The 13,207-nt window shown below is 37.3% G+C and overlaps 1 protein-coding gene across 16 annotated transcripts in view; it reads right to left on the bottom strand.

Annotated features, from left to right (window-relative positions):
- The window catches only part of SYNE1 (spectrin repeat containing nuclear envelope protein 1), a 311,090-nt gene that overhangs the window by 229,217 nt on the left and 68,666 nt on the right, over window positions 1-13,207 (bottom strand). For 11 of the 16 annotated variants that reach the window (XM_054822896.1, XM_054822889.1, XM_054822893.1 and 8 more), the window contains exons 6-11: window positions 12,053-12,073; window positions 11,680-11,772; window positions 9,828-10,006; window positions 7,656-7,852; window positions 7,405-7,514; window positions 2,295-2,342 (exon numbers count right to left, since the gene is read on the bottom strand). In XM_054822896.1, coding sequence (XP_054678871.1) covers window positions 2,295-2,342; window positions 7,405-7,514; window positions 7,656-7,852; window positions 9,828-10,006; window positions 11,680-11,772; window positions 12,053-12,073 — 648 coding nt within the window. The remainder of the gene's footprint in view (window positions 1-2,294; window positions 2,343-7,404; window positions 7,515-7,655; window positions 7,853-9,827; window positions 10,007-11,679; window positions 11,773-12,052; window positions 12,074-13,207) is intronic. The other 5 variants (XM_054822901.1, XM_054822885.1, XM_054822891.1 and 2 more) reach the window with 3 other exon arrangements.

The raw sequence follows: 13,207 nt of genomic DNA, 5'->3' as shown, positions 1-13,207 counted from the left end.
TGATACAAAACATTTTAAAGCCTCAGTTTGGGTAACCGACATAAAAGATTGACTTTCTTAGACACCAAGGCACCTGTCACCAACACCCCCCGGGTTTAATGAGCTAGCATTCTTAAAACAAGACTTTCATTAGTGCCTAATGGTTCTTACTCTTAGTTAAAAAATATCAAAAGGATATTTGTAGACATATATAAACTATTATTTAAAGCCTGCACATCTGAAGTAGCATACGGATCACAATATAAACCATCAAAAAAAGTTATCTAGGATAATTATAACTATTTTTGCTTTCCCCCAGTCTGAGGACTATTGATCTCTGATCACATTTATTTCAATCTATGACTTATTTTCTGCATCCTGCTTCCAAAGAGTATTTTAAAGTATTGATCCTGACACCATTCTATGAATATTCACTGATTTGCAGAGATGAACAGAACTGGAGCACTCAACTGCCAAAGAATATCAAAGAAGGTAATTAGAGAAAAGTGTTTATGGGTTCCAATATAAGGGGGTACAATTTAAATTTACAAAGAAAGATTTTAGCCCAGACTAAAAGTCAAAACATTATTTCATTAACTGATATGCCAGAGTTAATTTGAAAATTACATAATACAAAATACTTTGATGTTTGAAAAGCTAAAAATACACATCTGTGTTTCATGAGAAATTGAATTATGGACTGGAAAAAAAAGAGTATTTTGTTGGGTTCTCTAATATGCAATTATATACCAGGTGAACTGTTCGAATTCTCAGGCACAGGCAGAATAGAATTTTCAAGTATGGACTTTTAAATCTAAAAAAATTGACACCTGTTTTTCAGGGATGTTGAACTATTGTATTGCCTATGTGCTGAGAAAATCAAGTCCCTTTAAAAATGTTTATACATTAATTCAATTAATTATGCTATTCCTTTTGAAAAGTCTGGCTTATAAATATATATATGTGCTACTGGATGTATACGTGTACATGTGCAACTGAAACACTTTCACTGACAACAGTATCACAGATGCAAGGTGAACGCTGAGCCAAGCATCAGCTTCAGGGATGAGCTATTAATGCCCATCTGTAAAAGTACACAGTAAATCACTGGAGGAGCTCAGGAAGTTATTTTTATAGTTGCAGCTCAGGAAATTCCTCTTACATTGGGGAACATTGTTGGCATAAAGATGTTGGAGGTGACAGGATTATCTTCTGAATTACTTGCTCATCAGAGCATAAGAGGAGAAAGACTTTACATCAGAAATACTTTGAAGGAGAGTACTTCCTCTATAGTTATTTATACCAAGATAAAGAAATTGACAGAGATTTTACCACTTCAAATCTTCACTAGCTTAAGCAGCAATGCACTGGGGCTGTGTAAAGCTAAGAATGTACAACAAGGTCCCATTAAAGCTGCCCAAACTTGCTTGAATATGTTGAGAAAATGGGAATAATTCTATCAGTATTAATCTTCACTTCGACACTTATCACTAGATAGATATACATAGTATGAGATGGACCCTTGATCATACTTACTTGACAATAACCTATGGCTTATATATTAAAAAAAACCCCAACTCCCACACAAAAAAGCATGGAGCCAAGGTAATTAACTGGATCATGTCAAACTATGAACACTATTGACTGACTGCAGTCACACTTGTTATATTTTTTATAATATTTTCACTTCTGCAGTCTTCCAGTTTCACCACTGAATGTTCAAATACTCGGTTAGATTTCTGAACTTCTCTCAGTTAATACTAGACAATAATAAGTATCTAATTGTCCAAGATGAAAAAAGTATATTTTAAAAAACATATTAGTTTATGTGAAAAAAGGAGCAGTGCATATCATGCATGAATGCTCTCTTCTTCGAACCCACAGGTCATATGCATCATTTACATAATCATATATACAATCTAGTATCTACCTTATAAACCTAGACATACAAAAATATCCATCTAAAATGAGTAGAAACATCAATCTGTAATCTATTTTTTCCATGTTTATATCTATACTTAAGAAAATCAAAAGCATAGTTTGAGATTTATTATAGGAAAGTTGACTTGCTTTTCTATAATATTTCTGTGAAATTATTTGCAAAATTAAGCATTAGGCTGTTAGGATCAGCTCAGGTAAGAAGGTAGACTTCGAGTCATTATGTTTATCTATTTCCTTTTTGGGAAAGATTAACGTAAGGCTAGCAAACCAATGTACATAAACCCACCCAAACTCTAAAGTAAAATAAGATAAAAACAGATAACAAGCATGAAAGGTCCGATTCAAGCAATTATTCTGGAGCATATTACCCTTACCTTAAATTTCATAAAAGAAATGACAAAAGTTGGGATTGCTTGAAGTTCCTAGTGATATGAAACAAATGAGAAAACAAGAAGGAGGAAAGAAAAAAAAAAAAAAGAAGCAAATAAAGTAAAGCGAAGCAGGCAGAAAGTCCAGAGAGAACAATAAAAGAGCCACATGTGTAAGAATACAAGATGTACTTAAAATGCTATCAAGTTCTTTTGTCTGTATCATATCTAGTGAAGTAGTTTTCATATTAGATCTGATTTCCAGATTACTAGTCACTACATGATTCATTTTATCTGGAAAAACAGTTACTTACCTTAGAGTAACTGTGATTCTTTGAAACGTGTTGACCACACAAGTTCACATATGTGCATGGCTGGCTCAAGCATGAGATACTAGACCCCTTTTAATTCTGGAAATGCACATGCAAATAGCTGTTCCCTCTGACCACAAATAAGGGATAAGCTTCCATCTTTACTCCACTTCTTCCAATACAAATTCCTTATAAACTAAGCATTGAATCAGAAGGGAAGATGAATAGTAATTTGTGTGGACAACACATCTTGAGGAAACACAGTGGCAGCTGAGTTGGCTGGAGGGCAGGGAGAGAGGGTTAGAAATCTTCCCCCCCCAGACCATCAAAATCCACCCAGACAGACTCCACTCTGAAGTAGGATTCTTCTAACTAAATGTAGGCATCTGCAACTGAGATAGATAGTCACTCTTTCAGTTCTTTTGGACAGATAGAAAATAACAGTTGCATCTAGCACCTACTGCCCAGCTCATCTCATTCTACAGCAGGCACTCAATACAGGTCAGATGGAATACACCCTAACGGTGCTTAATTTTGGAAAATAAGAAAATTAAGAGTACCCCAGGACCTTAAGGGATAAGAGTCTTGCAAGGTTATTTCTCCCAGGTACCTGGATTCTTCTATTCTGTGACACATATTTCCTTATACTAAACTTTAGGGGGAAGACAGAGAGGCTAAGAATAGGGCGATTATACCAGTCACAAAAATATAAAGCATGTCTGGATTTCTTTTTAACCAACTGCCAACAACATTTTGTCTATCATTACCTAAGGGCAGGATTCATCTGAGGCAGTTTTAACTCTGTTGAAATACTATGCAACACAAACTTCCAGAAGACAGTTTATTTAGGACACCAACTTAAGAAAGATGCCATCTGGAAAAGTGGCAATCTCTCGCTGATTACAGGGAGAGTGTAAGCACCTAGCTTTTAGATTCTTAAAGATTGATGAATTCTGTCCTAAATAAACTAACCAAATAATGTAAAATTCCTAAGGAAAGCTTTACGGTGGACATGGATACTCCAGGTCAGCAAAAGGGAAGAAAGAGGTGATAGATTGCGTTCTACCTTGCACTGTTAGCTCTGGTGATCAAAATGGCATCCAATTCACTGACGTGGTTTCCACAAAACACAAAAGGGCTATTTTAAAAGGAACCTATCTTAATGTTTGGTATGATCTTTTACACGTTTGTATACCTAGAACAGAACCTGTGCACAACACTTCTTGAAAAAGAATAAATGAATTTTCAATCTAAATGGATAATATAGTCACACAAATATCTCAGATCTGATTCACTGCCAACTCTGCCCACTGATAAAAGAAGTATTCTCTTCTTTACATTTTTTCCAGTCAATTAATTTAGCAAGGTCAATATTAGAATAACCATGGGTGCAGAAAGGGCTTTAAAATAGGCACTTAAATGGCTTGTGTGGTCGAGAAAGTCAGTTGTCATACTATGATTCCAAGCAGTTACTTTATGACAAAAGATTTCCTTTAAATTTGCAGTGATAAGTTCATGAATGTTTCCTTAAGTACTGAAGAAAATAATTCTTGCTCTTGTAAAAATAATCCACTTTCCTATTTTTTTTTAGATCGCCTTTCTTTTCTTTAGAAAATAGTATTCCTCTCGCATTGCAAAAAGACCTCTACTGTTGCTGTTTGATAAAAAAAATAAATCTTAAATATATCAACTATGTTCTTAAATATTATCACAGAATTGCAGAATCACAGAACAGTTGAGGTTGAAAGGGACCTCTGGAGGTCATCTGGTCCAAACCTCCTGTGCAAGCAGGGGCATCTAGAGACAGTTGTCCAAGACCATGTCCAGACTGATTTTGAATACCTTCAAGGATGGAGGCACCTCTCTGGGCAACTCGTCCCAGTGCTCAGTCACCCTCACAGTGAAACAGCATTTCCTGATGTTCAGAGGGAACATCCTGTCTTTCAGTTTGTGCTCCTCTGTGCTATCACTGGGTACCACCGAGAAGAGCCTGGCTCTGTCCTCTCTGCACCCTCCGTGCAGGTATTTATACACATTGATAAGATCCCCCCTGAGTCTTTTCTCCTCCAGGCTGAACAGTCCCAGCTCTCTCAGCATCTCCTCATTGGAGAGGTGCTACAGCCCCTTCATGATCCTTGTGGTCCTTTGTTAGACTCTCTCCAATATGTCCAGGTCTCTTGTACTGAAGAGCTCAGAGCTGGACACAGTGCTCCAAGTGTGTCCTCTCCAGCTGGCAACCTCCCTTGAGCTGCTGGCAACACTATCAATTTGGATGTGCTATTGTGATAGCCTTACTTAACCTGGTGATATAAATGATCCTTTGCCTAATTTTCACCAACACATACGCAATTAAGAATTTGGGCTAAAAGATGTGAAAGCATTTGATGAAAAAAAACTCCATAAGATATTTGATTACAAAATATTTGATTGAGGTTTTTTTTTTTTTTTTTAATTTTCCCTTCAAACTCTATAAATATGGAATGCAGTACTTAAAGTCTATATATTTTTAAACTGGATTATTGGATTTTCAGGACTAGAATCTCCCCATAAGTATCATGTAATATAAATGACACTCTTATTTTGCCAAGGATTATCTGGGTATTTTGTTTCATTTAGGTATCCTGCAGTTGACAGGATCAACTGCATTAACTCCTGTCTTCCCCCTCCCCTCCAGAGCTGTGTAAACTAAGGTCCCAACATTTGTTGCAATTTCTATATCATAGTCTGCAAAAACTATCATTATGATTTTCTTGAGAACAGATCAAATATTTAAAAATGCAACTTCTGAGTATGAGAAATTTGATGATCTGTTGACAGATTCTCCCTGAACCATTGTAAATAAAGCAGCCAAGTGCAAAAAAAGCTTCTCTCTGTGATATATGACAGAATTACAAAATTTTATAGTAATAAAAGACCAAACTGTGCCAAAAGTTTAGCCATTTGAGAGCTTATATCTATCCAGTCCCAAATAGATGAAAGCACTGTGCAGTTTTCTTCTGTGCATTTCACTGCTTCAGGGCCTGTGACTACTTGGGGTCCTGGACTTTTTGTGCGTTACTTACTGGCCTGGAATCCTCCAGATCTCTTTCCCATCAACCTATCACATGCCATGTGGTTATCATCTTGTACCATGACCAGAGGCAAGGGAATTGGAAGTTATGGTGGACAGGAGTAAGGAGTGAGGTGTAGAATGGACATAGGTGCCTGATAGCGATGAGAATTTCTCCAGGGGTGGATTAGCATAATTTGTGTGAGAAAAAATTTGAGGGCCCCATCGCTATTCTCCACTGGAGAAGTGGAGTTGGTCTCAAACTGGCAGGCAGGTCATCAGGGGTCTGAGAAGGAATATAGTTCTTCCTCAAGAAATGAAGAATGATGACATTAGAAATTTAGTGCAATGTCAAACTCTTGCTTTCTTCTCAAAATCTGGGAGTTACTGATTTCTGGAGTGTGACATGCAGGGTTCTACCAAAATTCACCTAGATTGCTCCTGGAATATCTTAGTGATATCTAGGAAGAAGTGGTCTTGAGCTAAGCATGTCAAACTGATGAATTTGTGCTATTTCACTTCCAAGTAATTCACTGGGAATTCCGGAGGCAACTCAGTAGTGTCCTCTCACAGGTTATGTGCTATTGTCTCTGTGGGTATAGCCAGAGGCAGAGCGTGGAGTGGCCGAGCCTCGCATTCTCCTGCATCGTCTCTGCATAAAGCTCAGGAGAAGGTGGTGAGGCTGTTCCTCAAAATCCAACCCCAGCACAGGCAGCAGACCTGGCTGAGGCTGTTGGCAGCAGAAACTGCATTGTGTGCCATGGCATGGAGACAACAGAACTGCCTTAGCCTGCCACAGGCCACAGCATGAGGCTTCAGCAGCCCCATTGCTCAGCGGGATGCATGTATCACACCGATGCCGCGGCAAGGAAAATGAAAAATGGCAGTGCTCAAGCACTGGAATCGGACAGCAAAGCTACAGGTGCCTTAGCCACACGTAGCCACAAGGAAGGCGATGCACTCCTTTCAAAGCTCTTCTATAGCTCTGCAGGCAATGCAAAGAAACACAGATAAAAAGTGCTTCCTCTCTCTCTCTTGTTGGGGCTGAGCAGATTGTCTCAGCAGTGTTTCCTGTGTTTGCCATGAAGAAAGCAAATGATCAGGATTAGGAAGTGAGTCATGATCACTTGGCATCACTGAGTATAGCCATTCTAGTGCAAAGCCAATGCACTAGAGCATACGCAAAACAAAAACCAAGAAAAAAACATGACTGAAAACAATTCCTTAGAGCAAATAGTCAAAAATCACTGTGCAATAGAAAGAAACCTGTGTCAAAATTGTAACTGTCTCCTGAGCCTAAAAGCCAGAAGGCTATATATATACCTAAAAAATGTCTTGGACTATTCTTGTTCTTACCCAGAAACCCAGTGTGATAGAAACAAAAGTGACACTTTGCTTCAGGTAACAAGTCATTGCAATCTCGTCGGTGTTATGCCTGAAAAACTCTTAGGGAACTTCAGGATCCATTGGTTTGCTACTATCTACAATAACCATTTGTGTTCTTTTCGGCACCTGCTGCTGAAAATAGGAAAGTCTCTGCAGGATCACCACTCTACGTTCTTTATCTACTAGTAAACATTTGCAACACTGGTTCCTGAATTCTCAGCTAATCTTTCCCAGTTTTATATTGTGCCTGCTTTTCACCTGAACTGCTCATCAAAAGGAAATTTAATAAACTATAAGAAAGCTATAAAATGTATTTACAAAGCCCCCCTCATGATATACTGATTCGTATGGTTAGACAAGAGAAACTTACATCATTCTCCTGCACATCAGTCACTGTATGATGACGATCAGGATAGTACTTCAAAAACTGGGCTACATAGGTCATGACAGACTTTTCATCTGGCTTGTCAACATCCACATCTAGACAAGTATAGAACACAGTAAATTAATTTTTAGCTGCATGGCACAAAATGCTGCTTAAATGTCTAAACACTATGAATTAGCACATCTGATTTAACCCATGCAAGTAGTTCAAACTTTTTTCAACTGTGCATTAGGTACCTTCTGGATCAAGGAGCCTTGGAATTCCCAGTTCTGCCTCTGCAAGTGTGAAGGCTTCTTCCAGGTTTTCTTTATTTGATCTTCCCCTCACTTTCTCCATGTCCACTAAATCTGGGCGGATAGCATGAATAACGGAATGAAATGCAACACCACTCCTCCAACTTTGTCCAAAATCTTTGATTTCAATTCCAACTTGCCTAAAGAATATGAAAGAAAAAAAAAGAAAAAAAAAGAAAAAAAAAAAAGAGTGACTTGCAACATGATCAGGACTAGATGAAATAGAGGAGGAGACTGGATGCTCTACCCAGTGGCTACCCATGTTAAACCTAAACCACTTGTTCCTGCAATGCTAATCAGGTTGACTTCAGCTCCATCCATCCACTGCATAAATTAATTTCTGCCTATGAAGATCCAAGTTTCTTTTGTCATATACATACTGTATTTGTCTCCAGTGGGCTTCCTAGCAGCAATAAGCCAATGGTATTTTGAACAAATGAAGTGAACCAAGGTTCTCAAGGTTCTTGTATGACACACAGAGTCTGTGGATGTATGCAGCTCCATTCGCTATTCTCTCCCTCATTATAAAGAACTTCGTATTTCCCTCCATTATAACTATTGCAGTTCAGTTAGGTACACCAGTATCATACAAAAAAAAAAAAGTCTGCATTAATCTGTTATCTTTTAAAATGAAAGCATGACCAGTGACATCACTGCTGTTCAGGTGAAAATGTAACACAAATTTCTTTATATTCTTACCAAAAGCATGAGTGATACTATAATTTCATACACCCAGAACACTTACACATCTACTAAAAAATAAACACAAATGATCAAGAAATAGCAATATACAGTGAGAAAGTAATGCGAACTGAATCATACTTCTGACTGCTTTTTTAGAAAGTAATTCTGAAAGGTATGGTGGTCCACAGACTGCAAGACTAATTTTTTACTTTCTCTGAGCATGCAAACTTCCTTTGAATACACGCTTCGACACTAAGGTAGCCTTGCCATTAGGAGGTTCACAGCAACAGTACCTCTGAATGAAGGCTTCATTCAACGCTCACTGTGACCAGTGAAACACTGTCACTGACTTTAATGAGCTAGCCCTTGCAAATTACGGTGTGAAGCAGGGCTAAGCAAAGTGTACCATCCTTCCTCTAGGCTTCTTTCAACACGTTTCACCTCTCTTCCAAATAGCGTCGACAGTTTAATTTATGAACCTCTTTGACTGTTTGTATTTTGTTTCTTTACATGTCTGGAAATTGCAGCTGACCACTTTCAGTTGCCTGTCTGTTACTGACAACAGTGCAATAGGAAGAATGTCAAATTAGACTGTACTGCACTATAAATTACCGTATTCTAACTGTTTTTGGGGGGACTGGAGAAAGTCTGTATCTTTACAATTATATTTCTTTCCTGAGGCACCACTCCATAACTGGCCATTTCCCCTCCACATTTTGCATAATTGATCTTTTCAAATAGCAGTGGTTCCTTAATTTGAACTAATAAATCCATTTTATTCTTTTACATCTTTAATTTTTATTTTCTTATTGTGGAAGCCATCAAACTACTATTGTATCTTTGATCTAAGCCTTTCTGGAAGCAGAGCAAATGTGGGATAATTATACCAGTTAACAAGAGATAGCAAGAAATAACTCCAAAGTAACTTGGATGGAAATGAAATGAAAATTCAGGGCAATTTTTGTAGTAATATGTATGCCCCTTGCATCAAAAAACTGCAGAAGGATATTCATAGTTTTTCATCACCTGCCTTTCAACAGCAAGTGCCAGAATTTACTGCTTGTAAAAGCTCTGTCACTGAGAAGGTGTGGGACTTGCATTGTCACATTGAGTGTTTTGGCAGCAGGACTAATACATTGTCATTCAGACATCTAATTCCCCTTTCAGTTCCTCATTCTGCCAAAGATAATCCCATTAATTATTCAGAAACTATAAAATAAGATTGCTTGTAAAATTAATGCAAATCGTCATTTACTACTTGCGTGTTGTATGGTAACATTTAGCAGCCTCGGCTGTCGAAAAGAATATGATCACAGGGAGGTGCTAAATAGATACAGAGCAAAAGGACAATCCCTGACCGAGCGAGTTTAGAAACTGAAGAAAAAAGTTTGCGCTTAAGATATAAATTGAGTTCATTTGAAGGTTACTTACTTTGCTGCTGTGTACTGTATCCATTTTAACAGAGCCTTCCTGGCACTTCCTTGGACCTTGGTTACCACCTTCCGTTTGCTTGGAGGACTCGCAGTTTCTGAACTGACAACACTCTCCACGGAGGAAGCGCTGCTAGACAAGGACTGCAGCTGTGGGAGGTTGCTGGTAAGCTCTTCAATCTGTGGGGGAAAATGTTATTGGACTGTTTGTAGATAATCTTCTTAATTCTCACCAGGTTCTTAAATAATTTCCTAATACAGCTGACAAAATAAAGTTGGGCAGAAGCTATGATTAGTATGCTGTGTTTTATTTAACTATACATTAAAGTAGCTTCAAAAATGCTAATGTATTTGCCCAGATGATGCTCTTAATTTCTGAAGTACAAGACATCTAGCAATCATTGACTTTCTTGACACTCTACAGCTAGAATAATATGCAAGTGTATCATGTTATCTATTATGACATTGAAATAGGAGATGATGGCTTACATTTAGCTTGAATTCAAATTATAAAATAATCCACTAATTTCAGAGGAGGTTCATTCAATTAAAGGATGGAAGTGACCTCAGTGATCTCATCTGGACAGCTCTTTATTTACCTCTGTACTGTTTTTGGCACAAATTCAATCGCAGTTTTGCTTAGAGGCACCTTGTGAAGAAATAGTGAATGTACTGCAGGCAAAGTGCGTCAGTAGTGCTTGCCGAGGATGTATGAGTTATTTGCATCATGCCTTTCATCAAATGAAAATCATTAACTTGACTGTTTTAAGAACATTAGGTTGACTAACAATTTGGTTCTTTAACATGAAAAAATTATATCCAGAGGACATTGCAGGATTGTCTATGCTATCTACTTAAAAAAATAAGATTTGTCACATCACAGAATGAGCCTGCCACAATGAGAACTACAGCTCTCATGCATTTCTGCTTTCATTCATGTTAAAATGATGTACCTGCTTGTGACAACTGAAGAAAAACTCAAAAAATTACCTAAGAAAAACTGATGCAGAGAACTAGAGTTTCAGTAACTCTGAGGAGTATAATTTTCCCCATTCATCTCAATGAGCTATAAATTAAAATTAAAATGTTAACATCATTCTGGCTAACTTTTCTTCTGAGAAGGAGACCTGAACCATTGAGGCATCACACTGCTTGGTGCTTAGGAGAACAGCATCCCTGAGGCACAAAAGCTACATTACGAGAGAGCCAAAGCCAAAGCATTCCATAAAGAAGAGCAATAAAATCAGTTATTTTTTTTAGTTGTTGAGCAGTGACTCATTTTGTTAACTCATATGGACAGGATTTAGAAAACCATTTTTCCCTCCCACCTAACTTCAACAGAATGCAAATGACTTCTCCTCTACAAATTCAAACCTCTCTCAATCTACCCCATTCACAGCTAAATTTTGTCCCTGCAAATATCTGCATCTCCCAGTGAAATCAGCACATTTACATGTATTGTTTGCAACTAATTACTGTCCGACATCAAGTGCACAGGAATCAGGCATTCAGCACAATCACCACTGAGGTTGCTAATGGTGCTTGTAGCAAGAATCCACAATTCTGTTCTTTCCTTTTCTTGCTCTGTTGTATTCTTCAGAGAAAGTGGAAGAATAGGTTCCAGTGATGAAAGAACTCCATTCTAGGCCCAGACCAATCTATTCCAAAGTATCTAATTTTACCCAATGTGAAGCACCCCTACCATCAACTGTTGCTTTATTCAGGATCAGATCTTCAGCTAATTATAAAGTGACTTAGCTATGGTGAAAGACTGGAACTACACCAGTCCATATGAAATGATGAACTGAACCACTATTTGAGCAAGCTACACTGAAGTATAAAAAATGTAGTACCTGAAAATATAAGATTATCGTCCACACCAAGCCAAGCACAATAGAAGGCCTGCCATCAGCAATATCAGTTGAGTTTATGTTGACAAGCTTAATCTATACAGGAATGAAAACACGTGTTATTACCACACACAAAGAATGGTAACAATTATGAAACACATCTCAAATAGTTTTTATATTTTAATGCACTTTGCAATCAAATAACAAGTTTCTTAATTAAAAAAATCATTGAATGGTGCGATTTCACTTTTTAGACAAGTATGGCTATAGGTAATGAAAGATTTTTAAGACCATTGCATGTTATTATTTGTAGAAAAAAAATACTTAATTTCAAGCAGAAAGAACAATAAAAAATACATAGAACCATTGTACAAACCGGAGATCCTCTGTATATGGACTAGCATGAAAGCAAAGGGAAAAAGATGATACAAAAATAAGTTTTAAATGATTAATTATTAGGTAAATGCATTCATTTAATTTTATAATGCAAAGAAAGCACATTTTTGGCACATCTTACAACATGATATATAAGGAAAACAAATTAAGCACTCCATAACAGATTTTAAATTATGCAGGGTTTTCTTGTTATAGTCCTAATAGATTTGGAATGGAAGCAGAAAAATGAGTTTAAGAATAAACAAGAAAAAGAAAAAGCTGGGGGGGGGGGTGGGGAGAAGCATAAAAGAAAGATAAGGGGAAAAAAATGCCACAGTTCTCCAGTAGAAAGCCTTTTATTGTAAAGGATATTATCACCACTGATTAAGGCTTGCTTGCAAGACAAATCTGATGATAGTTCTTTTAAAATAAGAACAGAGTTGGAAAAAATGAATTGTCCAAGGTCACATGAAGTTTTTCAACAGAAATGGGAACAGATTCCATGACTCTTAATTCCCAAATGCTAATCTATAGCCTGAATAAAGTATTCCCCTGAAATAAGCTCATAAGATAAAAGGCAGTAAAGGAGGGGATAAAGAGTATATCATAAAGAAATCAACAGGTAGATAATGCTCAAAGTAATTGAATAAAACAGGTAGCATTGGAAAATTAGAAAACACGTTAATACTTATTTCCTCAGCAAAACTAAGAGTCTGCCATCATCATGATATAAATATGAAGAACTTCTAAAGTGTTCATGCACTGCAAGCTTGTTCATGGACAGAGGTTATGGAAAAACCTTGGAGAATATGTTAAAGAAAAGCAGAGAATGACTTTAGGTGACCTCATTTGTCTCCCCAAAACAGAGAAAAGACTGCAGTTCTCTGAATCAGCAGCTGGAAACCCACTAGACAATGTCAAGAGCAAACAAAAAAATGTTGTTCAGGGCTGTGAAGCTCTTTTCAGAATTAAAACTCCACAGGCTGCTTTGGAAGAGGCAGAGGAGAAATATCCCCACATGTTATGTTTCCAATCCTCTCCATCAAGGAATCTGACAAAACTTTGAGAAAACTGACATTATTTGCTTCTCTACCAGACAATAAGGAAAAATTTCTTTTATCTACCTGAACAAAAATATACCAAGAGTCTCATTCTC

The sequence above is a fragment of the Grus americana genome, chromosome 3 (assembly GCF_028858705.1).
Source record: "Grus americana isolate bGruAme1 chromosome 3, bGruAme1.mat, whole genome shotgun sequence".
Lineage (NCBI taxonomy): Eukaryota > Metazoa > Chordata > Aves > Gruiformes > Gruidae > Grus > Grus americana.
Note: the sequence above shows the minus strand (reverse complement) of the source record. Positions and strands in the feature narration are given on the sequence as shown.